The sequence below is a fragment of the Penicillium atrosanguineum genome, assembly GCF_028827265.1.
Source record: "Penicillium atrosanguineum strain IBT 20685 chromosome Unknown utg000003l_segment0_segment0, whole genome shotgun sequence".
Lineage (NCBI taxonomy): Eukaryota > Fungi > Ascomycota > Eurotiomycetes > Eurotiales > Aspergillaceae > Penicillium > Penicillium atrosanguineum.
Genome location: NW_026623135.1, coordinates 4,023,946 through 4,050,295, shown reverse-complemented (window position 1 = coordinate 4,050,295; position 26,350 = coordinate 4,023,946). Strand labels below are relative to the sequence as shown.

The window sequence follows — 26,350 nt, the reverse complement described above, 5'->3', positions numbered from 1 at the left end:
GTTGATGTCATCATATCCCAATGAAGATAAGAGCCAGGGGCTAGAACGGTATCGCCCAGGGGAGGGGAAGATCCGGTATAAGGAGCCGGCACGTTTTGTCCCGATGCTCGGCAATCCCATTTTGGGTTTGTATCTGATTTGAGAATCAACCATGCACGTTGGTGCACTAGGTGAGTTCCGAGGCTTTTCTTGAACGTGCATGTACTAGGTGGACTGGGAGTCACGGTGGGGAAGAACATGTGATGGTCAGTTGTTGAATAAGATAATATATTGAAACACTTGCTAGTCATAGCTATTCATACTACAGTCGTAAGTCATGCAAAAAGAAAACGCCCACGTCTGAAACACCCCGTATTCGCCATTCTATGCGACAGAACAATACTCGTAAGCACGGTGAGACCCCACTTAGATGCGCGGCTGGCCGGTTTCCCTATTGACAAACGGTTAGTACGTATTCAACGGACGAATTAGGAATGGACACATACTTAGCCTCGGATTGTACCTGTTCAACCACCTTCACCACAGCCGAGAACAGAGGGTGAGTGCGCTCCAGCCCGGTAAGTTGGACTGTAGCATCGGCGGGTGAGTTCTCCTTGAGGATGGTAGCCAGTTGGGCGCTCTCCTCATCATCGGGAACATTCTGGAAACGCAAAGCCATCTCAACAGACCCAAGCAAAGACTCGTACTTCATACCGCGCTCGGCGAGGTGGGCAGCAGGTCCAATGAATCGTTCACTGCGACCCAACTTGCGGACGGGGGCACGGCCAACTCGCTCGACAGTGTCCTCCAGGTAAGGGTTAGAGATACGGCTGACAATAGTCTCGACGTAATCCTTCTGCTCCTGGGCGGAGATTGCGTGCTTGTCAACAATAAGGGAGGCAGTCTCCTCGAGCGCGGCGTGGACGACACCCTTGATATAAGAATCCTTCATGGCCTCAGCGATAGTCTTCTTGCCGGCGTGTCTTCCATAGTAGGCTGCAGTTGCGTGGCTAGTGTTGACGGTGAACAGCTTGCGCTCAATGTATGGCTGCAGATCATCAACCCAGTGGATGGCGGGGATGTCAGGGTGACCGACACTGCCGAAGGGAGTCTGCTCGACAACCCACTCGTAGAACTTCTCGATGCGGACATTTAAGCCAGCGTCGGGAGCCTGGGCAGGAACAATGCGGTCGATGGCAGAGTTGGCGAACTGAGCGCGCTCGCCCATGGAGGTGAGACGTTCTGAGTCGGTCTTCTCCTCGATGTACTTGCGCAGCTGATCGGTACCACCAATCATGTTCTCGCAAGCAATGACGGCGAGAGGCTTGGGGGTGGAGCGGGTGTCAATACCCTTGGCAATGACGGGGGCGATGAACTTGAGGATGTTGGGACCAACGGCGCAGGTGACGACATCAGCAGTCGCTATCTCCTGGACGACATCGGCCTCGTTGGTCTTGGAGTTGATGGCACGGTAGTTGGTGATCGTCTTGGTGGTCTCACCGGCTTCGCTAACCTCGGTGACCTGATAAGACTTGGTGTTTTGTAGGGCAGAGATGATGTTGTCCATCACATCAATGAAGACGACTTCATAGCCAGCGGTGTGAAGGAACTCGGCAACAAAGCCACGGCCGATGTTGCCGCCGCCAAAGTGAACAGCCTTCTTGCCCATGATTGGAGGATATAACAAGGATGGTAGATCGGAGTGGAGAAAAGGAAGCAAGATGAGGTCTTGTGATGTACTAGACAGCGGGTGGCTGATGTTTAATAGAAGAGCGTGGGGAAGAAAGTAAGTGGGAGGAAGGAGTATTTAAGTGAAAAGGAAAAAGAGCTGGGAACTGAGAATGGAGGGGTTTATTTCCAAGTTCACGATAGGAAGGCGCATTCCCGTATTATACTTCGTGGCTTCCCCCATAGGTGGAATGACTACTTAATGCTCGTGATGACTTCATAGACTGGGAGGCGCACGGAACCAGGCTCCGCCTTGATTCAAACCCATGGATGAGCACATTGAGTACGCCGAGAACATGAGTAGAGCCCACGATAATTTGATTCCGTTCTTCATTCTCTGTACACCCCGACCTTTCGATACAATTCCATTGATGGGCCCGGCAGTGTAACCCCCGCTTTGCCGTGCAACCTCATCCAGTCGTCCTATACAGAAGAGACTAAATCAGAATCTAGCTAAACCCACTTTGGCCCTGGTTCCTCTCTCCAACCCGGCCATTCCCCTTTCTGTTTCTTCATCTCCGTTCTCTAAAAAGATTCACCGAACACCATGGGGGTGAGTCCGGGAAATCCCGTGGACGCTCTCCGCATTCCGGCTTGAACCTCATCTCCCCTTGGCGCACCCCGGGGCTTAGTCGGGAAGTCAAACCCCCAGCAATAGCCTCCCCCCGGAGGACAGTGTTCCTAGGTCCCGGGGTCTGACAGGTGCAAAAAGCGCCCATCTGATACGCGATAGTCGCAGTCTAGGCAGTCTACTCAGTCGACTAGATCGACTGGTGATTTGCTCCGCAGTGACGTCGGATGAACGGGTGACAAGCCAGACCCAGTTTTTCCTTCCCGCTAGTCGTCCACTATGCCGAGGTTGGAACGATCTCGAATCATCGTCTATTCCTTTCCAACACGCCCGGACTCATGTTTTCCTAATCGGTCCTGCCACCGACACCATGTCCGATGCCTCTTGTGTCATTGGTTCCACGAACTTCTTAGTCCTTCTGACGGTCGCCAGGTTGTCAATTTCGCTTCCTCTTACATGCCCGACGGACACGGGCTTCAACTCTCTTACATGCCCGACGTACAAGGGCTTCAATCCATCTCATTGGCCAAGTTATTCATTCAGGTGGCATTGCAGGTCATATCATATTAAACTATTGAAACATGTTCCCTCGCACGACTTCACCCGACCTATGTGCCTCCGGTGTCCGCGTCCGTTTCGGGCCGCGCTCAAGCATCCTATCTCTCTCCCCCACCATGAGGACCCCTCTTCAGCCCTCCTCCTCATCTTTTCCGACGGGCATCTCCGGCTCCTGTTCCTCGTAGCCTCGGACAAAGACATTGATGAAACAGCTGATAGTACCTACCAGCAGCAAGGCCGTTGAAGCCCAGGTCATACCGAGGAACTTCTCGCCGTATTGTGCTGACACGTCGGAACCATCGCCGTGTGCGTTAATAAGCGCAACGAACTCAAAGGCAATAACCGTCGCAATGATGGACGCAATGCTGATACTCAAAGCACCGAGCTACAGGACCCGGCTATTAGTGGATGTAGAAAACAAAACCCCCTGCCACGAGACCGAATGACTTACCACCATGAACCCAAACTCAAATAGGCCCGTCTGTGCTTTCCGAGTGATCACCGACGACAAGCAAGACACAAGGGCAAATCCGATCGCACCCACTCCGATAATATAAAATACTGCCATTGATCGGCTCGTGAAACTGAAGGCGTTGAAGTCGTCGCTGATCACCCGCGGCCACTCTAGCGTCGGTCCGTGGGTGATGATCTCCTCGGGCCAAGCATCGGTCGGGTTGAATGCGAACAGAAGCGTGCGGCTCGAGCACTCGGTCACGTTGCGTGCCACGCTCGTCTCACCGGCGTCCACTGTTCCCAGGACGCCTTGACAGTATGACATGACATGGACGGAGTAGAAGTTGTGGGCCGTGTCCGAGTGACCTTCGGGGGTGTATAGCTGGTGCGGGTCAGCATCTGTCGTCTGCGTGAATCCTACTCCTTCGACGTACCGTAAGGAGGTCCGCATTATTCAAGAGGTCCTTCTGAGATCCCGCGAAGAGGCACAGGAGCGTGAGGATGAATGCGATGAAGGCGGTTATCGCCGGGAAGATACTCTTGAAGTCAACCTTCATCGTGACCAGTAAGTGTCGTCGATGGATGGATTTTTTTTTATCGATGATGGGACTGTGTTGGAGTCTGGGAACTAACCAACAGCCCGAATAAACAGAGCCGTGAGACCTGCTTGACAAGTACTCAGCATGGGTGGGAATTGTCATGAATGAGGGCTAACTCACCAGAGTGTATCGAAAAAAATCTACTTTACTTACTGAACAAACCAGAAAACCTCCGATTCCCAAGACCCAATCCTTATATACGACCCCGACAACGCGTCGGAATAGTTCAGACAAGCCATCATTCCCGGTATGGGCTGCACAGAGGAAAGGTAGCAGGTAGGAGTGCAAAGGAGCATATTGAGGATATCGGCACGCAGGTGGATCGGGGATGGCATGTGTCCATCGCGGAAAATTAACCGTCGCAGTGCAATGATAGGCGTGTCTGGCTTCTACAGGGCAAGCACAGATGCCTGGATGGGTGAGTTGAGTGGGGGGTCGACATGTTGACTTTCCCGGCCTGTCTCTGGAATGCTGCCAGCCACTAGAAGTTTTGCACAACGACGAGTCGTAGCTTGCGCTTTCGATACCAGGTTTACTGAGGATTGAAGGGGCTCAGAGATACAATGGTTTTCCTTGAGTCAGCAGTGTTCTAATTGCGTTGACCATTGTTTGGCATGGTGGCTTTTGGTGCCTTGGTTGGCGGCTGCCGAGCCGGCGCGGGCGCTGGGGTGAGGTCGGTCTCCACGGTGTAAACAACATGTTACGATTATACTTAGATCCCAGTTCATAGTCAAGAGCCTCTCGATGATCTCATATTGTTTTGTTTGATTAACTCCTGATGTGGTCAGTTGAAGACTGGTCCAAAGTAACATCTCCGGGCGTGTCTGGAATGCGACGTTGGCGGACCCGTTCAACTGCACCTTAGGCCATATGATATCTCTCCGAGTGGATCTAATGGGAGAAATTTGCATCATACTATACTACTCATCGTGGTTCTAGAAAAAAAAAAGATCATGATCAATTGTCATTGGTGTGATTCAATGGCCAGCCCACGCCTTCGACTCGGATTACTCGTGTATTTCGATCGACCCGGTCGGACGAGCTCAGCACGATGTGAGTATTGCAAAGAGATGCCTCTTGATCTGGTGTCAATGAAGGCCCCGACTGCGGACGGGGTTCGGAACGTTGCTCAAGTGTACTTGGTCTTACGCAAGAGAATGGGGCGCTTCGGTATTGCCGCTTTCCACTGGAGTTTCAGATTAGACGGCACTGCCAGACTAAAAAGGGTATATGCACCTTGCATGGTGGGTTGTACTACGTGGCGGATACCGCGGGTGGGTGAGCTGAGGGCGTTGCTTACAACGTACCGCGCGTTCGCAGGAGTAAAGCACAGGGCGACGATCCCAGATGCACTCGTTGGATCTTGCAGTGATCTGCGCAGGGCGCAGAAGCTGCACTGGAATTCTTCAGCAAGGCAACTTTCCAGAACAAATGCGGTGTTTGTGATGGGCGGGGGCGAGTCTCGCAGCCTCGCACCCCTGGCTCGACAGAGACAGCCAGACAAAGACGTAGAATCTTGTCAGCCTTCCATGGGCTAGCCTTATTGAGTAGATCTATACGCTTCCCGGCGACGGTCTGTCGGGATGGCGTAGATGTGGCCCTCGATCGACGTACCCACGCCGTACCCCTGAGTCAAAGTCTATGCGAGTCCTGTGCCGTGCGCCGGTGCCGTGCAGTGGTTTCACTGGTGGGTGCCCTGAACTAGGAGAACCCGACAGAGTACGCCCGTGTGGGCGTTGTAGGTAATGATTCTGATTCAAGGGTTGAGGGTCCAGATCCATTCTGCCAGGTACCGACTACCCGACCACGTGCTGGCAACGTCAAGCATTTCCAAGCGATTCCAAGAATGATAGATGCAGACCGGCATTGCTTGGATATGCTTATGCATGAAGGCTACCAGACATGTGCATGGCAGAGTACTAGCAAGTATGGGCCAAGACCAAGGCGCCAAGGCCCAGCCCGGATATGCCTCAAGCCAAGAACTACTCCGTAGATGGAAGGTAGCCGGAGCGCACCGGACTAGGCATGCAGGAAGAAGCGGCATATGACGGTGATTCGTACCAAGACCAACCCTTATGAGGCAAGGACCAAGAGCCGGGGCAGAAAGACTCAACAGGAAGGCCTGGAGGACAAGGGTGGATCCAACTGACAGCGTGAACAAGGGTGGGCGAGCACATGGGCACAGCGGGGAATCTGACTGGCCCGCGGGGTTGACAATCAATGCGTGCGCCCCCAGATATTAGCGCGAAGTCTATCAATTTCAACCACACTTCAACAGCTACAGTAATTGTGCCAGTGCATTAGCTTTGAATTAGCCTGCTTCTTTAAAGCGCCCAGGCTGTTCGGGTCGAGTCAATCTGGCCCTGGAGCACGCGAGCTTTCGGATTAGGAAGGACCACACGTGCGCCCCTGTGGTAGCGGATTTGGGGATCTCCCAGTGTTCGGGGACACTGGGACCACATCGATAGGTACCGGGTCAGGGTCCCCGTTATCGCTGATCTCGCTTGCATACGCTGCTACCACCGACACCACGTGTAAAATGCGCATTACATCGACGACTCCTCTCAGGGGGGTCGGGTGTAATAGTTTCTGGGGCGCCATGTCGTGAGTTGGAACGGCGAAGGACGCCCCACACTTGGCAGATCTCACGAGTAGTTGCAGGCGAGGTGCAGGCGGTGGGCCTAATGAGGGCGGACAGGTCCGGATTCTGCCACCACGTGCCCCGGTGATTGGATGCGGGCCTTACAACTCAGATCCACCGAATCTGTTTTCGTCTTCCGAACCACCGGAAGGCGCAGACTTTTTTTTTTCTCGGTGGAAGGCTACTCGAGTGGAGCCGCCACTTGAGTATGGAGCATGGCCGAACTCGAGCTCGGCCGCTCCGGTCCTTCCTTTCTTTTTTTCGCTCTGTCCATATATAAATTCTATTTCCCTCTGGGTCTTCTGTGTGCTACTACACCACATCTTCCCCGTGGTCATCACGACCTTCCCTCCCCCCAATCCGGCGTTGCCTCGCCCCGAGTCTTCAACTTCCGGGTTTAGCTCTCACCGAGCCTATATTTCATCATGACCGACTTTGGACCGCGCGCCCCTCATGGGCCTGATATGACCGGCACTCACAACCCGCTAGAGGACATGGATATCAACGAGAAGGGTGCTTTCGACTCACTGATTCGTCCCGAGGACAGCTATAACCCCAAGGGCGTCTACTGGGCCGATCTCCCCATTGGCCAGAAGATCAAATTCGTTAGCTCCTACGATGCTGGCGAGGCCAAGCGTGAGCTTGGTACCATCTGGTCCATGATGAAGGAGGACCCTCTTTCACCTGTTTCATATTACTTCCGCAACATGGTTCTGCCCGGTGCCGGACTCGGTCTCGAGGGTTACGTGCTCTTCTCCATTGGAAACATCAAGCCTCTGTTCGAGAAGACCTTCCCCTCGTGCTGGGACACCCACGAGATTTGCGATGAGCAATGGACGAATGCGGTGGATTATCTCGAGATTATTGGTATCATCTGCGGCCAGATCTTGGTCGGTGTGATTGGTGACTGGTAAGTTTCTTCCCGCCGAACCAAAACTCAATTCCGGCCGAATCTAACAGGTGCGCAGGATCGGACGTCGCTGGGGTCTGATTCAGGATGCGACCATTATGTTTATTGGTTTGCTGATGTTGACCGCCGCCTGGGGTGTGACCCAGAACGGCTGGGTTATCTGCTATGCTTGGTCGCTTTTCTTCTACAGTGTTGGTGTTGGTACGTTCTCCTTGCTCAAAATACTCTCCCGAGTGGCGACTAACCGTGCAACCAGGTGGCGAGTACCCCATGACTGCGACCAGCGGTATGGAGAATGCCGTCGGGTCGGGCAAGATCTCGACGAAGGACGATCGCCTTCACCGTGGCCGCAAGGTTACCAGCGCCTTCTTGATGCAGGGCTGGGGCCAGTTCGCAAACCAGGTTATTCTGATCATCCTCCTGCTCTGCTTCCACCACGGTAGCGGTAATAACCCTTACTCCGCCGTGTCCACCCAGTGGACCTACCGTATCTCTTTCGCCATTCCCGCCGTCGGGACCCTGTGGCTCGTCTACTACCGTGCCTACCACATGAAGGCGGCTAGCAAGCAGCTTGCTGCGGCTAAGAAGAAGGCCTCCGTGACCGGTTATGATGTTGACTCTCTGCGCCTTACCTTCAAGTACTTCGGCCCTCGCCTGATCGCGACCGCTGGCGGCTGGTTCGCCAACGATGTTTTCTTCTACGGAAACAAGCTGTTTCAAAGCGAGTTCATCTCCGTTATCAGCCCCGCGACCGACTCGGTGATGCCCACCTGGTTGTGGAACCTGGTCAACGTCGGCGTCTCTCTCGTCGGCTACTACATGGCTTCATTCTTTATTGACAATAAGCTGTACGGCCGCAAGTGGATGCAAACCTTCGGTTTCCTTATGTGCTTCGTTCTGTTCGTCGTCCCTGCCTTCCACTACGAGTACTACACCACGGGCGAGCACATCAAGGAGTTCCAGGCCATGTACTTCCTGAGTTCCTTCTTCAACCAGTTTGGTCCCAACTGTGTCACTTTCCTGGTTGCGGCTGAGGTCTTCCCCACTCCCATCCGTGCTACTGCCCACGGTATCTCTGCTGCGGCCGGAAAGTCCGGTGCTCTCCTGGCCTCAGTCTTGTACAACTACATCGACACCCAGACCAAGTTCTACGTCGTTCCCTGGTTCGGCCTGGCCGGTATGGTTCTGACTCTGGCTTTCCTGCCCGACACCACTGGTCTTGATCTCAAGGAGCAGGAGCGTCGCTGGCAATTCTTGCGCGAGGGTCGCGAGGAGGAATACCACGGCGCCGCTGTGCACCCCGCTCACCTGTCTTGGTATGAGCGCTTCGTTCTCCGCAAGTGCCGCTTCTACGACGCCGAGAAGGACTACCAGCAGAAGGTCGAGGAGTACCGCCTGGAGTGGGAAGCCGCCATGGCCCAGAAGATTCAAGAGCAGGACAAGGCGGACACCCTCAATGACACTGACGACACCTTGCTCGAGGGCCATGTCCACACCTACTTCCACCGCACCAGCCCCATGTTCAAGGGCCAGGAGAAGCTCGGTGGAAGGCAGGACAACTTCACTTTGCCCCCTCCTGCCGAGGGTGCTTCTCAAGGATCTTCCTTGAATGAAAAGTCGCCCTAGATGTGGGCTTTGCACAAAAAATTAAACATTTGCATTTTGGTTGGGGGTTCGCTTGTTTTTTTTTGGTGTTCGGATATCCCCTACGGCCGATTGGCCTTGCTTGGACATTTGCATGAAATGCACAACGCATGATGCAGGCACATGCCTGCAGTATTTATATATTATTACATACCCATGGCTACAAGACCATTACTCTTTTGAGACTCAAGCTTCACTTTCCTGAATTTCGTAGATCCACATACCGTAGAGGTCTAAAATCTCGGCTCCAGTTCGGCCGACTCGCGCTCCACCCACCAAAAACTCTCACAAAAGCGGCCTTTCAAGCGGTGACATACTGCCGATCCAAGAAACTACCCAAAGAAGTCACTTCTACACAATATTCTCATACCGAGAGTAAGAGGAAGAGAAAGAGCCGACCAAATGAGACTCTTCGCTTTCGGCTCCAACGGCTCCGGCCAACTAGCCCTTGGCCACAAAGAAGACGTCTCATCTCCAACACAATGCCTCTTCTCCTCCCCCACCATCCCAGACGACGAGATCATCCACATGGCTGCTGGCGGGAATCACACTCTGCTTCTCACGAAGCGAGGATGTGTCTATGCTGCGGGCTGCAACTCCGATGGGCGGTGCGGGCCTACGCCCTCCACTGCATATGATGAGAGCACCGGCAGCGTCGATAAAGATGACTTACTTCGCTTTCGTCGCGTTCTTCTCACGGACGAGACGGGGTTACCTGTTGAATTCTTCAAGTGTGTTTCTGCGACGTGGGAGGGGTCTGTTCTTGTTGCCTTGAACAAGGAGAACGAAGATAGAATCTTTGTTCTGGGTTCTTCTCCCAAGGGTGAACTTGGTCTTGGATCTGGTGTTTCTTCTGCGATGAACGGTATGTCTCTGTCTCTTTCGTTGCCGCCGGGGACTAGCATTACTGCGTTGGCGAGTGGGATGGGTCATTCTGTGGCTGTTACTTCGAATGGAGATGTATTGGGCTGGGGCGGGGCACGGAAGGGCCAACTTGGTGATTCTCTTAAGGGTCAGAAGATTTTATGGACACCCGCGAAAGTTGAGGGGATCCCATTCCGCGCAACGGCTGCCGTATGCGGACGTGAGTTTACGGTCATCGTTGGGCAGCGTGAAGCTGGGGAATTTATGGTTCTTGGGGATCGAGGGAATCGGTGGGGTATTCTGAATGTTCCTTCTTTAGGTGGGATGGGGTATAGTGATATTGGAGCTAGTTGGCATGGTATTTATGTACATATTGCTCCAGAGGCGGGGAACTCCAAGGCGCCGGTTATTGCTTGGGGTCGCGATGATCGTGGTCAACTCCCACCTCCGAGGTTGCCTGAGCCTGTTCAAGTTGCTGTTGGCAGTGAGCATGTTCTTGCGCTTTTGGAGGGCGGAGAGGTTGCGACATTTGGTTGGGGTGAGCATGGGAACTGCGGCCCTGATACGGATGAGAAGGGGAATGTGGCCGGCACGTTCAATTTGGTTTCGTTGCCGGATTCTGTGCGCGCTGTTGGTGCGAAGGTCGTTGGTGTTGGAGCTGGATGTGCGACAAGTTGGTTGAACGTGAAATGAGGAGCAGATCAGAGTGGTTCAATACACACTTCTGACACTTCGGAAAGATCTGAAGCACTGGGATGACACATTTTCAATCGAAGAGACCAAGCCCTCGAACCTAGACAGCGTTAGCTGGACTCGACCAACTCGACTGGGCTCCCATACCTGTGACATGCGTTGTGTCGGCGGAACGCCCATTTCATCCTTTGGAGGCCGACGACGCGTATCGGCGATTTTAGGGAAATCAGGCTCCGCTTCTTGGAGAGTCGGCTCAGAGTTATCCTGAATTTCATCAGCCTCCAACCTTTGAACAGAACAAAAAGGGCCACAAACCTGTCTACCCGACGCATCCCACCCAAGAATATCCTGCGGCTCCTCTTGCTCATCCATTTCATCCCATTGGCGATCATCATCAGCCGGCACAAAGAGACTATCATAGTCCATCGAGACCGACGATGCAGAAGGCCGATCTGACACTGCGGTGGGAGCAAGATGCTCCTGTGTTGACGACCCATTCAAGGGACGAATGGACCGACTCCGCGGCGGGGGCGGAAGCATCTGTGTATTTGGCGTTGCACCGCGAGGAGTATTCATCCTGTTCAAAGAGATGGGCGCAGGTGTATGACGCTGTGAAAGCTGTGGCATTCCGACTCGAGATGAAGCCGGTGCTGTCTCGCCTTCTACCTCACCCCGCGTCATGATCGTGAACTCGGCATTGACACCTTCGAAGTCGTATGCCAGCTGCAGTGGCTTGCAAGGCTGTGTATATCGTGCCGTGACCGTTGCATTGGCAGTCTCGGCGTGGGCGACGACGGCTTTAAAATCCTTCAAATTGATCGCAATGTGCATGTTGTCTTCGATTTGGATTTCCTCGAAATCCCGCTTGTCGGCAGCCACGGAGGTGTGCACGGGGTATTTAAGGACCTCTGTATTTTATCAGCTCCCAAACTTTGACATGGAAGATTTCTGCCATACCTTTTCCATCCATAATCTTCGTCGTAAAACTCGTGAACACTGCCTTTCCTGAGTCGGAGTAAATATCCAGCTGCTCGGCGGATAAGCTGAAATGTTCAATAATTTGCTTCAGGAATCGTGGATCTGCAGTCCATTGATTCGTCGCCCTGCCTTTATCGAACACGGCATGCTGGATTGACGCCGGTTCGTAGGTGAGCTTATAAGATTTGATTACACCTGATAAAGTCAGATACAAAAACAATGGCGGAGATAGAGGAGCTTACCAAGTCCACAGATCATCTTAATAGTCAATCGGCATTCTGTCTCTTGCGGATCTTCTTGAAGCTCCATGTCACAACGCTCCACGGCCGTGTCCTTGTTCCGGTCCACCCTTCCTCGAAAGACAGACAGAAGCGTCTGGGTAATCGATCAGATCAAAAATTGACTCTAGATATTCGGAGATACTTACCTTGAGAAGAATCTGGCAGTAGAATCGATCTCCTGCAGTACTTCCGCTTGAAGACCGAATGTCCTTACGGACATTGAACGCGTAAGTCTCGAAGAACACTTCCTTCTCGCAGACAAAAGAGGCGAACGCGGTCTTCGTCGAGTTGAGCGCACTCAAGCGGAGCTGCAAACAATCTTTCAGCAAGGTATCCTAGATCGTCGAATTCCAAAAGCCCTACCAGATCATGCTCAGCCTCAATGGCAACAGTGTCACTGAACTTGGACAGACATATCAGCACGTCGTGCAGCCGCACCAAGGCTGGTGGGGCCAATGATAAAGTCAGAGATGACATGGAGACTCAAGACGTGGTATATCCAGTACAAGTTCCATTGATTTGAAATTATTGAGCATGAATGGACTCGGCGTTCGAGAATCGCGTCGCTGGGACGCGGTCAAACGCGGATTACATAAGCCACTTATTACCAAATTGGATGCTAGGGTCGTCAGGCATCAGCTATAAATGAAGAAAGGAATGAATTCGAAAGAAGAAAAAGAAGGTTAAAAAAAGAAAGTCGAAAAAAAGAAAGTCGGTTCCATGAAATGAACCCCGCGAGCAAAAAGGTGTTTCTACAGGTGGTCTCAGACTTGGCTCTGCTCAATTACTCGAGAGGGTTCTTCAGACTTTCGAGACTTTCGAGTCTGCATCTTTCTTCTAGGCCACCTGCGATTCTTTTGAAAGAAAAAACCTTAACCCAAATGATATGCCTCTTTCTTGATGTGTTTCGGTTTAAGCGTTACCATACTCATCTTCCCACTCTCCCACTTCTCTCCCTTTTCTACTCTAGGTCATTGACCTATAGTTTATATTCCTTTACACCTCGTCGTTTAATAAGCCCCGATCTCTTCACTTATACTGAGTTGACGGCTCTTTTTTGAATCATAGCAACCCATATTCCATAGAATTTAAAAAAAAAATTTCTACCCTTCCTTGACGTTAGTCACGGGGCCCCCTAAAAGCTAATAGATCTCCCACAGTATTTGGGCTATCCTAATCACCATTCTAAGGGCTAGGCTTGATCCTGGACATCCATCTGGAGGTATTGTGAAGGAAGACGGTCCTTATATTAGCTAGAACCCGGATGATAATTTTCTACGTAGCAAGACTGTAAGCACTTGAGTAACTTTTGTATCTTAAGGAAAGAAACTCTGGAAATCTCGTATATAAGGAGCGTAGTTCTCATGGTATGTTCAAGTTCATGGTAAAAAGTTGATACAACTCTAGCATGAATCGGCGATGGAGGTCGTTAACCAACATCGTGCGTAGATCCTGGGGCCGGAGACCGCAGGCCATCCCCTCCTTCGCCCACTAGACCAACGTTTGACACAGGCTCTGGTCGCTCGGTTTGATCCCGAGGTTGCGGGGGCACCGGCTGCGGAAACTGCAACTCCATAGATTGTCTCCTCCTCCGCCCTTTTCGCATAAATTGCAAGAAGTTGATTCCCACCTGCGCGCAGAAAAGTGCAAGAAAAATTCCAATGACGAGGGTTGGTGGAATGTATTTTTCGGACGGTTCGTCTGACCGGGGCCGCGTTTGTTCCTGTGGCTGCTCGCCGTTTTCCAGGAGCGTAGGCGAGCCACCAAAGGACACGGAAATTGAAAAGGAAAATGGCGTTAGTGATGTAAGAACGTTGGGTGTCATTGACGACACGAGTGACGATAACGGATTGAAAGCCAACGGAATCAGGCAGAAGGCTAGCAAAGGAACGGCTAGTCATAAGACAGAATTGAGTGATGAGCGGGCGGACCTATGGAAGTGTTAGATCTTCAAGGAGTCAAAATTGAGAGAAGAACGTACCAATCTCGAGCTTCCAGCTCCCTTGCCCATTTTGCTGAAATCTTAAGTCTCTCCCGCACACTCATTGCAGATAAGATAGGGTACTTTTCCTCTTCGGCGATTGGTAAAATACTGGCAAACCACCACGGGAACCGTGCCGCGTCTGTTGGAACAGGTCCATAAGCCAGCATCACGCGCGGATGTAGCCAAGGCGCTCCTGATTGGCGCTGCCTGCGAATGAATTCTCTAGCCAGGTTGAGGAGATCCAGGGTTGACATCGACTCCAAGGGAGTTTCAGCATCTGCTGCTTGTGTCGGGCCAGGGATGGCAGAGGCTGCCGTTTCGGTCGCCTCTAGTCTTTCTTCTTCCGCTAGTGAGAGATCATCAATGCGCTCCGTTTTGGCAACATGGTAACCATCCATCTCACCGGCCTCGAGCACCTTGAACCGCGAGACGCCTGTCGCAATCACGAGACTGCGCCCATCTGGAAGCAACTCATAGCGCTCGACCATCAACAGTGTCCCATATTGCATGAACGGTACGGTGCCCAAATCGTCACTTTGTGCCCGGCCGCGACGATTGTACATCACCATACCAAATTTGCCATCCCCGCTGTCAACGACACGGCGGATCATGAGTCGATACCGAGGCTCGAAAATATGTAGGAATGTTGGCATTGTTGGGAAAGACAACGTGCAAACGAAAAGCGGAAGATTCTTTTCATGATCTCCTGCCAGTTCTTCCTCCGCGAGGGCCTCTCTGCGGGCTGTGATCTGGTCCGCAAAAAAATGGTCAATTATGCGTACAAGGGTGTTGTTCAATGGCTCAGATTGTAAAGCAGCGGGCATCCCGACTTTGCGGCGGCAGATTGGACAAAGGTCGGTATGATCCAAGACCCTTGCGACGCATTTACGACAGAAGGTATGACCACAGGGCGTGGTCAGCGGATCTAGTATAAGTGAATAACAGACTTGGCAGTCCAGTTCGGTGTGAAGCTTGTCTCTGAGTTTCTGGAAGCGGACGCAGTCTTGCTTCATGGAACTCTCTTGCTCGACATTTTCGTGAGACGCATTTGGCTCCTCATACACAAAATCATATGCATTGTGTGGAAGCTGACCATCCCATGCCAATAGATATAGGCCCTGTAGCCATCCGGGCTTGGTAACCTCGGCGCTGTGCAGTTCCGGAGCTTTTGTGTCTGGCTGCTTTACTTTCCAGCGAGCAACTCGTGCATCGCCTTGCTGATCTTGAGACTCCTGCTGGTTTTGTGACTCGGCTACTGGCAAGTCCCAAGCCAGTTCTTCTTGAAAGATCCCCACAATATTGCACAGCACGACATCAACGCCGCAGTCTCCGACGCAATGCTCCCCAAAACAGTTGTTCGTTCCCTCCCAATAGCACGTGAATCCCTCTTCTCGACCCTCTGCAACTGGGTATGTGATGCCTGTCCGAGGCCTGACCGATGGGAGACAAGCGCGACATACAGAGTTGCCGCATGGCAAGCGGAGTGGCGCATGTAGCGGGTGCGAGCAGTGCTGGCATTGGATCAAGCGGACGACGAGGTGGGGGACATCGAGGCCGCGAGGGGCACATTCCTCAGAGCCTGCCACGTCCAAGATCTCAGGCGGGTCAAGGTGGGACATGTCGGACATGTCGGCATAATCCTCTATGGGTGAGGAGTATCGAGAGGAGTCGGGTCAAGCTGTCTCGGGGTGGGTCGGAGATCTAAAGTGGGTCCAACTTTAGATAATCGCAGAACTTCATCACTTCAACACTTTAATCAAGATGCAAGAGGCAAGCGGACATTGGAAGGTTGATAGCAGGAATAGAAACTGGAATACGTTTATTTTTTATGCCACAACGGAGATGCCTGATCAACGCAAAGGTTCTGGACGGGCTTCAACGAGGAAGGAACAGATACTAGACCGACTTCGGGTAAATTCCCGAGCTTCGCATCAACCTAAACGCGAGCTTGAATTGTTGCTCGTGTTGAGCACTAGGCCACTAGAGGGGATTATTTAGTTTTTTTATGATCCCTTCTGGTCCCTCAGCTTCATTCTCTCCTTATTTACGCAAAGCATATAATTGATATCATTCGTGTCTCATTTCCAAGGTTCGCCGCCATGCCAGGTACAAATGGATGAGTAAATAGAAGGGAAAGCCAGATTGCATTGCCAGTTGCTTATGATACCGAAAAGTCCAAGTTTTCCATCAATCGTTTTTAGGTAAATCGGTGCGTAGCGTGGTCCTCGCCTGCGGTGCTGCGTTGCGAGATGCAGTAAAGGAGAATGGTGAGAAGAAGAGAGGAACCCACTATTTGGACTTTAGCGTGGTTCATGAAGATGAGTCTGAGTCCGAGATATCGGAGTCGTCCTCGAGAACGATTCGCCGCATCACGCTCTTGTCGAAAAGATCAAGGGCAAAGCGCCGCGCTGGCAGCCTGAAATGATGGCTCTCAAGAATGCAGAGGGCCTTGCGGAAGAGATGTACTTGGTGGAATCGTTCAGGCTGCTTGGATTTGATGCTACGGGTGGAGAGGTCAGTGATCTCTCAGAGAAATGATACGAGAGATAATACCTGTGTAGGTCTGCCGCTGATCGCTTTGATAGAACAGTGTTCCCCATGTCCACAATCAGTTTCAAAATCTTCTGGTTGGTCTGGTCCGAGTCTGTAGTAGCCTCCTTGAGTTTGTCCTGCGGGGTTCGTTTGGCCTCTGAATTGTAGCCAGGGAAGGAAATCTGGATAGGTTAGTCACCGTTGGGAGTGGCCGCAATGGAAGAGAATAAAGGGAATACATACTAGGAACAGAGTGCGGAAGTCAGTAGGAAGACAGAGACCCAGTGAGCCTCCTTCCGAGTCGATAGCAGAGTCCCATCCCAGCATCCGCAGTGCCTTTAGCCCATGCTTGCTGCGAGAAATCAATCCTAGGACGAAAAAGGCAGTACCTCGCATGGTGAGCACACCAGCACTCTCCGCAATCGCCACAATTCGCTGCACAATTTCGGGTTCCAGGAAGGGCGCACCGAGCTCCATGGACCCAACGTTGCCCACGGCCCAGAGACATCCCTTGACTTTGAGAAGCACCTCGGTATCTTCCTCCTCCAGCCGGAAATCCCGAATCGTCCAAGCAAATTCATTGAAATGCCCGGACTGCTCCAGTAGCTTACAGCCCTCGGCTGTCCGAGCGAGCTCTCGGTAGAAATGAGGGGGAACGACTCCGACGTCCTGCATATCTACCAAGTCCTCGGGTGCAAAGCTGTTACGTCGCGGCTGATCGACATAGGCTCGAGACAGGGCTGCTTCGACAAGGGCGACATAAGAATCATTTCGGCCGAGGAACCAATCGTCCATTTCTTGTGTGATATAGTCAAGGCCGTCCAGATAATGGTAGCCGACAGATGTTGACAAAAAACGCAGGAGAAGCGGTGCGCCGATCTCTCCAAGGTGATCCAGAGAGGGTCTACATTTGACCACAAACTCCAGGTAATCACGCTGGTTGCATGCCTCCTCGAGGATCTTCACGGCAATCTGACAAACCGTGACATCCGGATCATAGAGCTGGGTGACGAGGAGCTTTACGACCCATTCCGCGTTGGCAAGAGCAACGTGCGAGCTGACGGCAATGTCCCCGACGGCGTATTTTCGTAGCAGCTTGGTGGCAAATATACGAATATCCTTGGAGCCAATTGTGAGGGCTTTGGAAAGCATGACTCGCAGGTGACTTTCTCGACTGTAGTCCATGTTGCCCAGAAGCGTTTGGATAAGATCATTCCGGTCTTGAAGCTCGATGATATGGTAGAACATGTTCAGCATGTGCCATCTTTCCATCATGAGAAGCCCATTTGCATCAGCACTCAGTGTTCCAAGCATCGCGAAATATCCTCCACTTAAGGTATTGGCCATTTGTTCACGCGAGAATAGGGGTGAGGTAGATGTCAGTCCACTCATGCGGTCAAGTTGGGCCAAGCACTCTGCTACTTGACGCAAAAACTTGTTCTCGGCCAGATACTTGGTACCCTCGGAGGTTTGGACCAGGGTCCGCATCAACGCACAACCAGTTCGCACATAACGCTGGTTTGCCTTTGAAACTGGGATCATGGCGAACCGATACTTAAAGGGCCGGTAGAACCCAATAAGACGCTTCATGAATTTGGAACCTTTGATGGCCTCGTCCATGCGTTTGGAATTTGTGAGAGGGCCTTCGACGAGACGATGAATGAGATCCCACTTCCATTTGAGGAAGTTGACTGTATTTAATACATGAGTCTCCAAAATTGCGTTGCGGAACGTTTGCTCGTCCATCGATGGGCTTAGCTTGTCTTTTCCTTGTTCGCCAGGTAGCAAAGAAAGGGAAATTTCGGCATCCATGTATCGGCCAGGACTATTCGAAAGGCCTCCAGAGCGTGCCAGCGTTCGGTTGATGCTTTCAATTTGGAAGATTGTCGAAGTAGAGACATCATGGTTTTCAAGATCATATTGAATTGCGGGAGGGAGAAGATGGGGAAGGACCTGAAGCTTGGCACTTACGCTTGATGGCAATGAGTGATGGGCAAGTTTGAGTACTTCGGTCAAAAGGAGAGTGGCTTTTCGTCGAAGCGACGCATCAGTCTCATCTTCAATGAGATCCGACAGAGCCTACACCTAATTAGCGCCTATTTCCATCTAATCTTCGGAATATTGCAAACCTTTGGGAGCCCAGCTGCGATCAAAGCTGCCAGAATGAGAGTCGAGAAGTGTGCTGTGAGATCAACTCTGCTATTGCTGGCCTCGGGGAATCCGCGGGCGTGTTTCGATTCGGTGTCGGCGCGCAGGTTTGAGACTCTCCCATATGTCGTGAGTCTTCTACCCGCAAGGAATGAAGATGACCAAGAGGGTGGTTTTATCCGCAAAGCATCGAATAATAGCTCCATAAGGAGATCTCGAGCTTGGGGATCAGGGTAGTGGAGTGACTCGAGAAGCGACTTGAGCGGTTGCGCTCCATTTCTTGCCAGAATTACCAGACCGGGCCATGTTTTAAGCATTGCAGAGACCGCCCGCGCTGCAGACTTTAACCGGCCATGGCGAAGAGAATCAGCCAATGAGTCGGTAAAAGGAGCTAGAACGGCTTCTAATTCACACCCTTGCAAGTACTTTCGACTACGTGGCATATCCAGAACGTGTAAGAAACTCGAGATCAGACTCTCTGAAGCGCCAAATGTGCCTTCGGATAAAGCATCATGCAACGCGGAAAACCCGCCTGCTGAAGCAACGAGCTCGGGATCTTTGACTAACATCTCCGCAAGGGTCATGATAGAAATATTTCGCAGACGGTCTTCATGATGTTCGGCAATGGAGACAATCGTACGCACAATAGCACGAGAAATCTCCTTGACGCCGTCCTTGACGTCGAGGAAGGCTCTCACGAACTTGAGAGCTTGCTCCCTCTCAATGCTGGCTTTGCTCTCCTTTACAAGAGATAGGATGACGAGCTCGTCGGTATGTAATGCTCGAATTGTTTGGAGGGATTTTCGATCCGCTATAGCGTAACGTGTGAGCCGATAACCAGCAGCCACCACTTCTTTGCTGTCGCTGAGAAGCATCACTTGAACGCGCAGGCCAAATACAGGCCATGCGAGATCGTACTTCAGAGTAGGATGTCGTTTGAAAAGTTCAACCAGATTGTTGGCGCGCTCGACGTAGAAGTCGGGGGACATGCCCTCGATCTCCAAGGCCTGGAGTGTTTCGGTAAGAACGTATGTTGGCGACTCAATGTCTCCCTCCTCCTCATATTCCTGTTGTTCCTCATCGACGGGTTCTGGGAAGTTGTTGTTGTTTCGCGAGGGTGAACGCATAGGACTGCTTCGGAACAGGCTTGAAATGCGACTGCGAGGGGGTGTTGTAGATGGCGCCTGCGCACGAAGCAGCTCCTCCTCTAGCTCTTGTTGCAACTGGACCAGCTTGCGATTGGAAGTACTCAATTCCGATTCCACTCGTATACGCTGGTCTTTGGTCTGCTTTAGAGGCTTTGCCAGCAGGGCCTCCAACATGTTTTCTGTTCCAGTCTTGATCTTCATCTCTTTCGCAATTTTGTCTCGAATCAACGCTTGTCGTTCTTCGGTCGTATTGAGGTCTTCTTCACCAATCGATCGGCTCGCTCGTCTCGTGTAGGTACCGTCGGGGCGGGGTGTGACACTCCGTGAGTTCATGCTCTTGAGCTCCGCGCTGAAGCTACCTGGCCCGCCAAAGGACGGGGCCAGCGACGCTCCTCGTCCACCCGTAGTTGCACTCCCTCCAGATCCGGATCGTCCATTTCGCCCTGGTTTGGGGGCTGCATCGTTCCAGCTCCCGGCTACCGAGCCACCGTCCTGGCTGAATGAAGAGCGCCCATCACCCAAAACACGGTGCTGGGTGGACGCGGAAAACGCTGAGTTGTGTCCGGAAGCCATAGAGCTCCATTTAGCCACGGGGCTGTCTATCACCTGTGGCAAATATCCCGGATGTCGAGCGTCTGCATTGGGGTTGGGGGGGGGGAAAGGTCGGCGGAGCAAGGGCTCGAATATGGGGAAGAAGGCGTAAGGGAGGGGGGTCCTCCGCAGTCACGAGTTGCAGTCACAATGATCAGAGAGCAACAGCAGGTGCCATCACGACTGACTCGGGCTCAACTGAAGCAAAGACCTGGTAAATGACCAGCGCAAACGATCAGCGCGATTGTCGATCGTCTCACCTGGCTCGGTTCAGCCTGATCGCGACAAACACATGGATGACTAAGTTGCCCTTATCACCGGGTGGTCTGGCCTGAAGAAGCGTCCCTACAACATACTTGCCTCGTTACATGGCAAACATTTATTTCCTTGGGCTGATCTTGATTTTTATATTAACTGTGGGTTTTGAATTACTCCCCTTATAACATAGTTAACTAACGTGATGATCCCGGTTTCGACGGCATTGTAAGCGCCGATCGAGAACATGGACATAATCTGGATGATTGAAATGTTCTCCATGAGAATAGCCCCCTAATTGCGAGGGTCTTAAATCTAGGAATTCCGGGATAGGAATAGTCCCAGATTAAAGACTCATCTACGAAAGTTGCAATTATGTATTTTATATCTCCATATAAGTGATGCGCCTTACATTCTGTTTTTTGTCTCTCAGTAGACAGGCCATACATGCAATTAATAATGTACCTGTTCAATGTTAATAACTTCAAGTGCGTAATCTATGGAATTGCTTCATATCACACTCTAGCCTTTGCTTTCATCAGCATCGCCCCTCGATAAAGAACCAAATACTCAGGGCAATTCCACTCCTTGGTAACAGCCTCCCAGTCAAAGTGCCACAGCAGCTTCGCCACAATCAACCGCAATTCCATCCACGCAATATTCCTCCCAATACAAGTGCGCGGGCCTAGCCCGAACGGCTGACTAGCCTCCAAGTCATCATTCTTAAACTCTCCATTCCGGTCCATCCACCGCTGCGGCAGGAATTCATCCGCCCGGTGGAACACTTCCGGGTTACGGAAGATGTTGTAGCGCATCGCCCCCAGCTCCGTGTGTGCCGGCACCATGTGGCCTGCGACGGGGATCGGGTTGTCCGTGTGTCGCCACATCGGGCCCGGCAAGACGGGTGACACGCGCATCGACTCGTTAATAACGGCGTCCAGGTATGGGATCTTTTGCGCGACTTTGGGCGACACGATGCTTTCTGAAGTGAGGAATTCGGAGCGGATTTCCGACACCAGACGTTCGTATACGGCTGGGTTCTGGCCCAGGTGCCAGAATGTGTTTGTTAGTGCTGTGGCGACGGTGTCCCCTCCGCCTGGTCTTGTTAATTTATCTACACTTTTGATCTTATGACGGAAGGAAGTCTCACCAGTTACGAGATTCGTCGCTTCACCCAGCATTTCATACTTTCCGAGATGCGCATACCCCGCCTGGCCTTTGAACTTTTCGTTCCCCGCAGCGATAATACTGATGATGTCCTGACGACTGCCCAGATCGAATTCAGTATCGTCGCGCTGCCTCCGCATGTTGAGATGGTACCCTGCGAAATCCACAACTCCGCGGAATGCCTTTGGAGTCATCCAGGCCGGCCCATGGCGGTTGATAAAGGAGAGGAAGCGAAACACCTCGGGGATGCATTGTGCAATGACTGACAAGCGCAGCACATTAGGCAAGACGTGCAGAAACGGATGATCATGTAGCTTATCCAGCATGGCGAAGTTCGCGCCAAACGATAATGCCCCAATGATATCCAGCGTCGCACAGTCAAAGTAGTCAGACAGGTTCACAACATCCGTCTCCGCGCCTGCAATGCGGCTCACAAGCTTGTCGACAATCGGCACCACGATACCAGGCTCCTGGGCATTCAACGCCGTATTAGAGAACCCCGGGGCCATAAGGCGGCGCTTGCGACGGTGTTCTCCGGGATCGCGAATATTAGACACGTTTGTCCCGGCGAAGCCAATGACGCGGAGAGCGAAGTTGCCGCGATATACGTCGCTGCGGCCCACTATGTCTTTGATGGAGCGTGGGTCGTTGAAGACGAGTTGCCCAGGTGCGACACGGATCACGGTCGATTTGTAGCGGCGGAAGAGCGTCTCGCAGTGCTGCGGGAAGTAGCCGGTCCAGATGTAGTACATGAAGTAGAGGCTGGAGCAGGCTGCGAGTTTGGGGCCGGGGTATTTAGCTAGTGGGTGGAGGGCTAGACGATAGATCCATATTGCTGGGAGCGTTGCGGCGGCCTGTGGGGGATTCAGTGAGTATTCTTCTAGAAGATTTCTGCTTGGACTTACGACAACTAGCGCAGCAGACCAGAGAGGTGTAGGCAGCTTGTCCAAACTCAGGGCCGTCAAGCCCTTGAGGATGAAGAAGTTATTCGACATGTCTAGTAAATCCAGTACAAGTGAAATGTTTCAAAGGTGGTAGATCTACAGACGAGTATCCCTTCGCCTTCTGAGAAGATTCCAGGTCTTATTATACCGGTGTCAACAGCTTTTGGGAATTAGAAGCTGGTATCGATATGGGTTTGAACCCCGCACAGAATAGTGGGCCATGTCCACAAAGCCAACCTATTCTCATTCATATAATTGATAGCAGGTGGCCTGGAACCAATTGGACAGATAGCAGAATCTATCCCGTTAGAGTACATGACTTATAGCATGTATGCGACGGCGCTAGCCTTCAGCAATATATCCGACGGGCTCAATATACCAAGACTAAACGCCACCCCCGAATAGAGATAATCGTAATACTTCGCTTCTGGCTAGACGATTAGAAGACTAAGATACTAACCTAGGTTTGCCCTGTACTCGCTTAGAGATCGTCGGGGGATGAAATGCGGAGAAGCGACCGGAAAGCACGGCACATTCTCTTCAGTGGAGAACGCCATGCTGTACAACCCAGGTTTAATTTAAGATTCACCAATGTCAGCTTGAAAAGGGAGATCATCCGTGCGCATCGTCCGTCGGATAGATAGCCAACCTTATCAGGATACAGTGCCAACATTCTCACTTCCTAGGTGCGACGCCTAGTGAAGTCAGAAATTCTTTGAACCCTGACCTCGCTTGCTTGCCTCTTATCAAACCTTCATTTATTTACTTTGGTCTAGACGGATTAAACTACGAAACCCGTGCATTTATCTCTATCAAAGGCTCTGGAAGCCAATAAGATCACTCTTCAATAGTCAAAGAGCTCACGAGACAGAGAGACGGGGCCGATTCTTAAATTGGGGTTTAAAATCGAGCCTTTTCCCGATACTTTCTTCCTTTGTAATTCGTATAGTTTTGATTATCTGTGCTATTAAGTCCCACATTCTAACTATTGAACGTTGATACTACACATGCTTGACTCCACATTCCCACATTCCCACTAATCAGCGGAAAGCTTAAGTCCCACAGCATACAATGGGTCCCGACAACGAAAAATCCCCCACAGAATCACAGGCCTCTGTCGATGGCTCGACTGCTGACATCGAGTCCGGCATTGCCGTGGAGTCAAAGGGCTGGCTCCACACGCTTAGCCAGAAGCTAGAGCTTCTGGCCGGGTTGGAAACCCGGGGTATTGAGCGAGTGCCCGATGACATGCGTGGAGGACCCACCTCCACCAAGCAGTATCTCTCAGCTGCGCTGATGTGGTTTGGGATCAACTGCACCGCGAACAGTTTGAACGTTGGCATTTTAGGACCATTGGCCTTTCAGCTGGGGTTTGTGGATGCAATTCTGTAGGTTCATCCATGACGTTGAGGAGCTATATTGACTATTACAGTTGTTGTATCTTCGGTACGCTCACAGGCTGTATTTGTGCCGGGTATATTTCAACTTTTGGGCCAGTATCCGGATGTCGTACGCTGGTAGGTCTGCGCGAGTTCTCTCAATCGAGGCTTGACCTAATAGTCCCGGTTTCGTACAGGTCGTAGCCCGATATACAATGGGATGGTGGCCCGCCAAGCTGTGTGTTGTACTGAACATCTTCATCGCGCTCGGATACGGCGTGACCAACTGCCTGACCGCTGGTTTAATTCTCTCGGCCGTCAACGGCCATGGGATGAAACCGTGGGTAGGCATAGTGGTTTCGGCGCTGATCACCTGGGTGATTGCGACATTTGGATACCGGTGGTTCTTCAATTTCGAAAGGTCTGCCCGCTGCATGCAAAACGAGTTCGTCAGTGCTGACAATCCCCTAGATTCTGCTGGATACCTCAGATCCTGATCATGTTTATTATGATCGGCTGTGCTGGTCCCGATTTCAACCCGGATAGCCAGAGCGTCGGAGTAGGTGCCGAGTTGGCCGGTAATCGACTAACGTTCTTCTTTCTCTGCATGTCAGTCCCCCTGAGCTGGGCTTCGTATGCGGCGGACTATTATGTACGACCTTCTCTACTCCCATTAGAGTGTCACTAATCCCCACAAAAGGCTTACTTCCCCAAAGACACGGTGAAATGGAAGGTTGCCCTCTCCACGACAATCGGCATCTTTCTTGCCAAAGTCCTCTGTCTCTCCATCGGCATCGGTCTAGGCGGCGGCACCCTTACCAACAAGTCCTGGGCCGAAGGCTTCGACAGATCAACTGGAGGCCTTATAATGGCCAGTCTCGCCCCTCTGAACAGCTTCGGTAATTTCCTCGGCGTAATCCTCGCTCTCGGCCTAGTTGCCAACCAAGTCCCAGGCATGTCACATACCTCTCACCCGCAACAGATCTACTAACCCAAACCCAAGGAGCCTACTCCGCCTCCTTCAACCTCCAACTCCTCGGTCCCTGGGCTCATAAAATTCCCCGCTTTATCTGGAGCACAATCGCCGTCGTTGTTTACACCGTCTGCGCCATAGCAGGCGAAGCTTACCTCCTAACCATCTTCAACAACTTCCTTGCCCTTGTCGGCTACTGGACCATGATCTGGGTCGTTATTACAGCGGAAGAACACACCATTTTCCGCCAAGATTTCAACTGGGCCGACTGGAACGACCGCCGTGCGTTGCCCCTGGGCTGGGCGGCATTAGTGGCCTTTCTGATCGGGTGGGCAGGCGCGATCCTGGGCATGAATCAGGTGTATTTTATTGGGCCAGTTGCGAGGTTGGTGGGAGGTGGGGCGGATGTAGGTAGTCTTTCTTCCTTTTTCTCCTTACTGTGATTCTGCGCTTATAGATTGATTGATTGCTGACGGATCGTTTAGATGGGGTTACCTATTGCTGCGTCTTGGACGGCGCTGAGTTTTCCCCCGTTGCGATACCTGGAGTTGAAGGTTTTCGGACGGTGAGAGGGGCATTATGGGGTTGAGGTTGTTTGAATATTACATAATTCACTCATAACATGTGGTTTCTCTCGGACGGAGGGCCATGTTATAACCGGAAGTTTACTGTACACTCTTCAATTGATGTTCCTGCCCCTACGCCAAGACACACTAGTCTATATTGGGAACAAAGCCAGAATATCAATAGTTATTCCTGTAGCGGTCACAATACTACAACTTTACTCTCATCAAATACGATGCTTTGTCTCGTAAATGTATTGGCGATCCAATTATTATCATGTGACTTGTGGCTAAACTATTGGTGTAGCACAGGGATGAAGACACCAGCTTAGCATTCGGATGTTGATTCAAGCGTTGCCAATTGGTGCTTTGCAGTCGGCAATTATTGGCTGACATAAATACTCGGCCCGAAATCGTCCACTTCAGATCTTGGTCCTAAAGCCACAGCCCTGCCACCACCTGGCTTAGAGCACAGCTAGATATAGGTCTGTAGATTTCCATCACGGCCAGCCTTATGATTACTGACACGTGTCTACTATGGACAACTGCCTACCTCGGCCAGAGTTCCTCGTACCCAAGTCCAGAGGGGTATAGATCACCCTGAGCAATTCATTGCATACGAAGGGCCACCGTTTTCCGCTCTGGCATTGTAGATGTTATGCGCTATTCAGTGTAGAAAAATATGAGAAGCATGATACAAGACACAAGAACGCCTGGGGAAATATTTCTACCTAAATCGTGAACAGCATCACGGAGCTTTTGCAGCT

The 26,350-nt window shown here is 51.7% G+C and overlaps 9 protein-coding genes across 9 annotated transcripts; 3 read left to right on the top strand and 6 right to left on the bottom strand.

Annotated features, from left to right (window-relative positions):
• Window positions 1-405: 405 nt before the first annotated feature.
• Window positions 406-1,648, bottom strand: N7443_004962 (mannitol-1-phosphate 5-dehydrogenase; the record flags this gene model as incomplete). Its single annotated transcript, XM_056885018.1, has 2 exons — window positions 406-430; window positions 486-1,648. The coding sequence occupies 2 exons, from the start codon at window positions 1,646-1,648 to the stop codon at window positions 406-408; spliced, it is 1,188 nt and encodes a 395-aa protein (XP_056743296.1).
• A 1,318-nt stretch (window positions 1,649-2,966) lies between these two features.
• Window positions 2,967-3,846, bottom strand: N7443_004961 (SUR7/PalI family protein; the record flags this gene model as incomplete). The annotated part of the gene is made up of 3 exons (XM_056885017.1): window positions 2,967-3,221; window positions 3,288-3,671; window positions 3,724-3,846. 3 exons carry the CDS (start codon window positions 3,844-3,846, stop codon window positions 2,967-2,969), a joined length of 762 nt encoding a protein of 253 aa, XP_056743295.1.
• A 3,108-nt stretch (window positions 3,847-6,954) lies between these two features.
• On the top strand, window positions 6,955-9,065 carry N7443_004960 (putative MFS phosphate transporter; the record flags this gene model as incomplete). The annotated part of the gene is made up of 3 exons (XM_056885016.1): window positions 6,955-7,439; window positions 7,498-7,640; window positions 7,696-9,065. The coding sequence occupies 3 exons, from the start codon at window positions 6,955-6,957 to the stop codon at window positions 9,063-9,065; spliced, it is 1,998 nt and encodes a 665-aa protein (XP_056743294.1).
• A 420-nt stretch (window positions 9,066-9,485) lies between these two features.
• N7443_004959 (uncharacterized protein) lies at window positions 9,486-10,640 on the top strand (the record flags this gene model as incomplete). The annotated part of the gene is made up of 1 exon (XM_056885015.1): window positions 9,486-10,640. One exon carries the CDS (start codon window positions 9,486-9,488, stop codon window positions 10,638-10,640), a length of 1,155 nt encoding a protein of 384 aa, XP_056743293.1.
• Window positions 10,641-10,713: 73 nt separating this feature from the next.
• N7443_004958 (uncharacterized protein) lies at window positions 10,714-12,376 on the bottom strand (the record flags this gene model as incomplete). The annotated part of the gene is made up of 7 exons (XM_056885014.1): window positions 10,714-10,740; window positions 10,788-10,904; window positions 10,956-11,548; window positions 11,598-11,813; window positions 11,861-11,993; window positions 12,046-12,207; window positions 12,263-12,376. 7 exons carry the CDS (start codon window positions 12,374-12,376, stop codon window positions 10,714-10,716), a joined length of 1,362 nt encoding a protein of 453 aa, XP_056743292.1.
• A 1,420-nt stretch (window positions 12,377-13,796) lies between these two features.
• Window positions 13,797-15,511, bottom strand: N7443_004957 (uncharacterized protein; the record flags this gene model as incomplete). Its single annotated transcript, XM_056885013.1, has 2 exons — window positions 13,797-13,830; window positions 13,881-15,511. 2 exons carry the CDS (start codon window positions 15,509-15,511, stop codon window positions 13,797-13,799), a joined length of 1,665 nt encoding a protein of 554 aa, XP_056743291.1.
• Window positions 15,512-16,193: 682 nt separating this feature from the next.
• N7443_004956 (putative cytosolic regulator Pianissimo) lies at window positions 16,194-20,284 on the bottom strand (the record flags this gene model as incomplete). Its single annotated transcript, XM_056885012.1, has 4 exons — window positions 16,194-16,383; window positions 16,437-16,597; window positions 16,659-18,494; window positions 18,545-20,284. 4 exons carry the CDS (start codon window positions 20,282-20,284, stop codon window positions 16,194-16,196), a joined length of 3,927 nt encoding a protein of 1,308 aa, XP_056743290.1.
• Window positions 20,285-21,072: 788 nt separating this feature from the next.
• On the bottom strand, window positions 21,073-22,719 carry N7443_004955 (Tor; the record flags this gene model as incomplete). Its single annotated transcript, XM_056885011.1, has 2 exons — window positions 21,073-22,578; window positions 22,630-22,719. The coding sequence occupies 2 exons, from the start codon at window positions 22,717-22,719 to the stop codon at window positions 21,073-21,075; spliced, it is 1,596 nt and encodes a 531-aa protein (XP_056743289.1).
• Window positions 22,720-23,739: 1,020 nt separating this feature from the next.
• N7443_004954 (Pre-mRNA splicing factor-domain-containing protein) lies at window positions 23,740-25,589 on the top strand (the record flags this gene model as incomplete). The annotated part of the gene is made up of 7 exons (XM_056885010.1): window positions 23,740-24,056; window positions 24,101-24,185; window positions 24,245-24,468; window positions 24,519-24,699; window positions 24,748-25,000; window positions 25,051-25,427; window positions 25,506-25,589. The coding sequence occupies 7 exons, from the start codon at window positions 23,740-23,742 to the stop codon at window positions 25,587-25,589; spliced, it is 1,521 nt and encodes a 506-aa protein (XP_056743288.1).
• Between the last annotated feature and the right edge of the window lie 761 nt (window positions 25,590-26,350).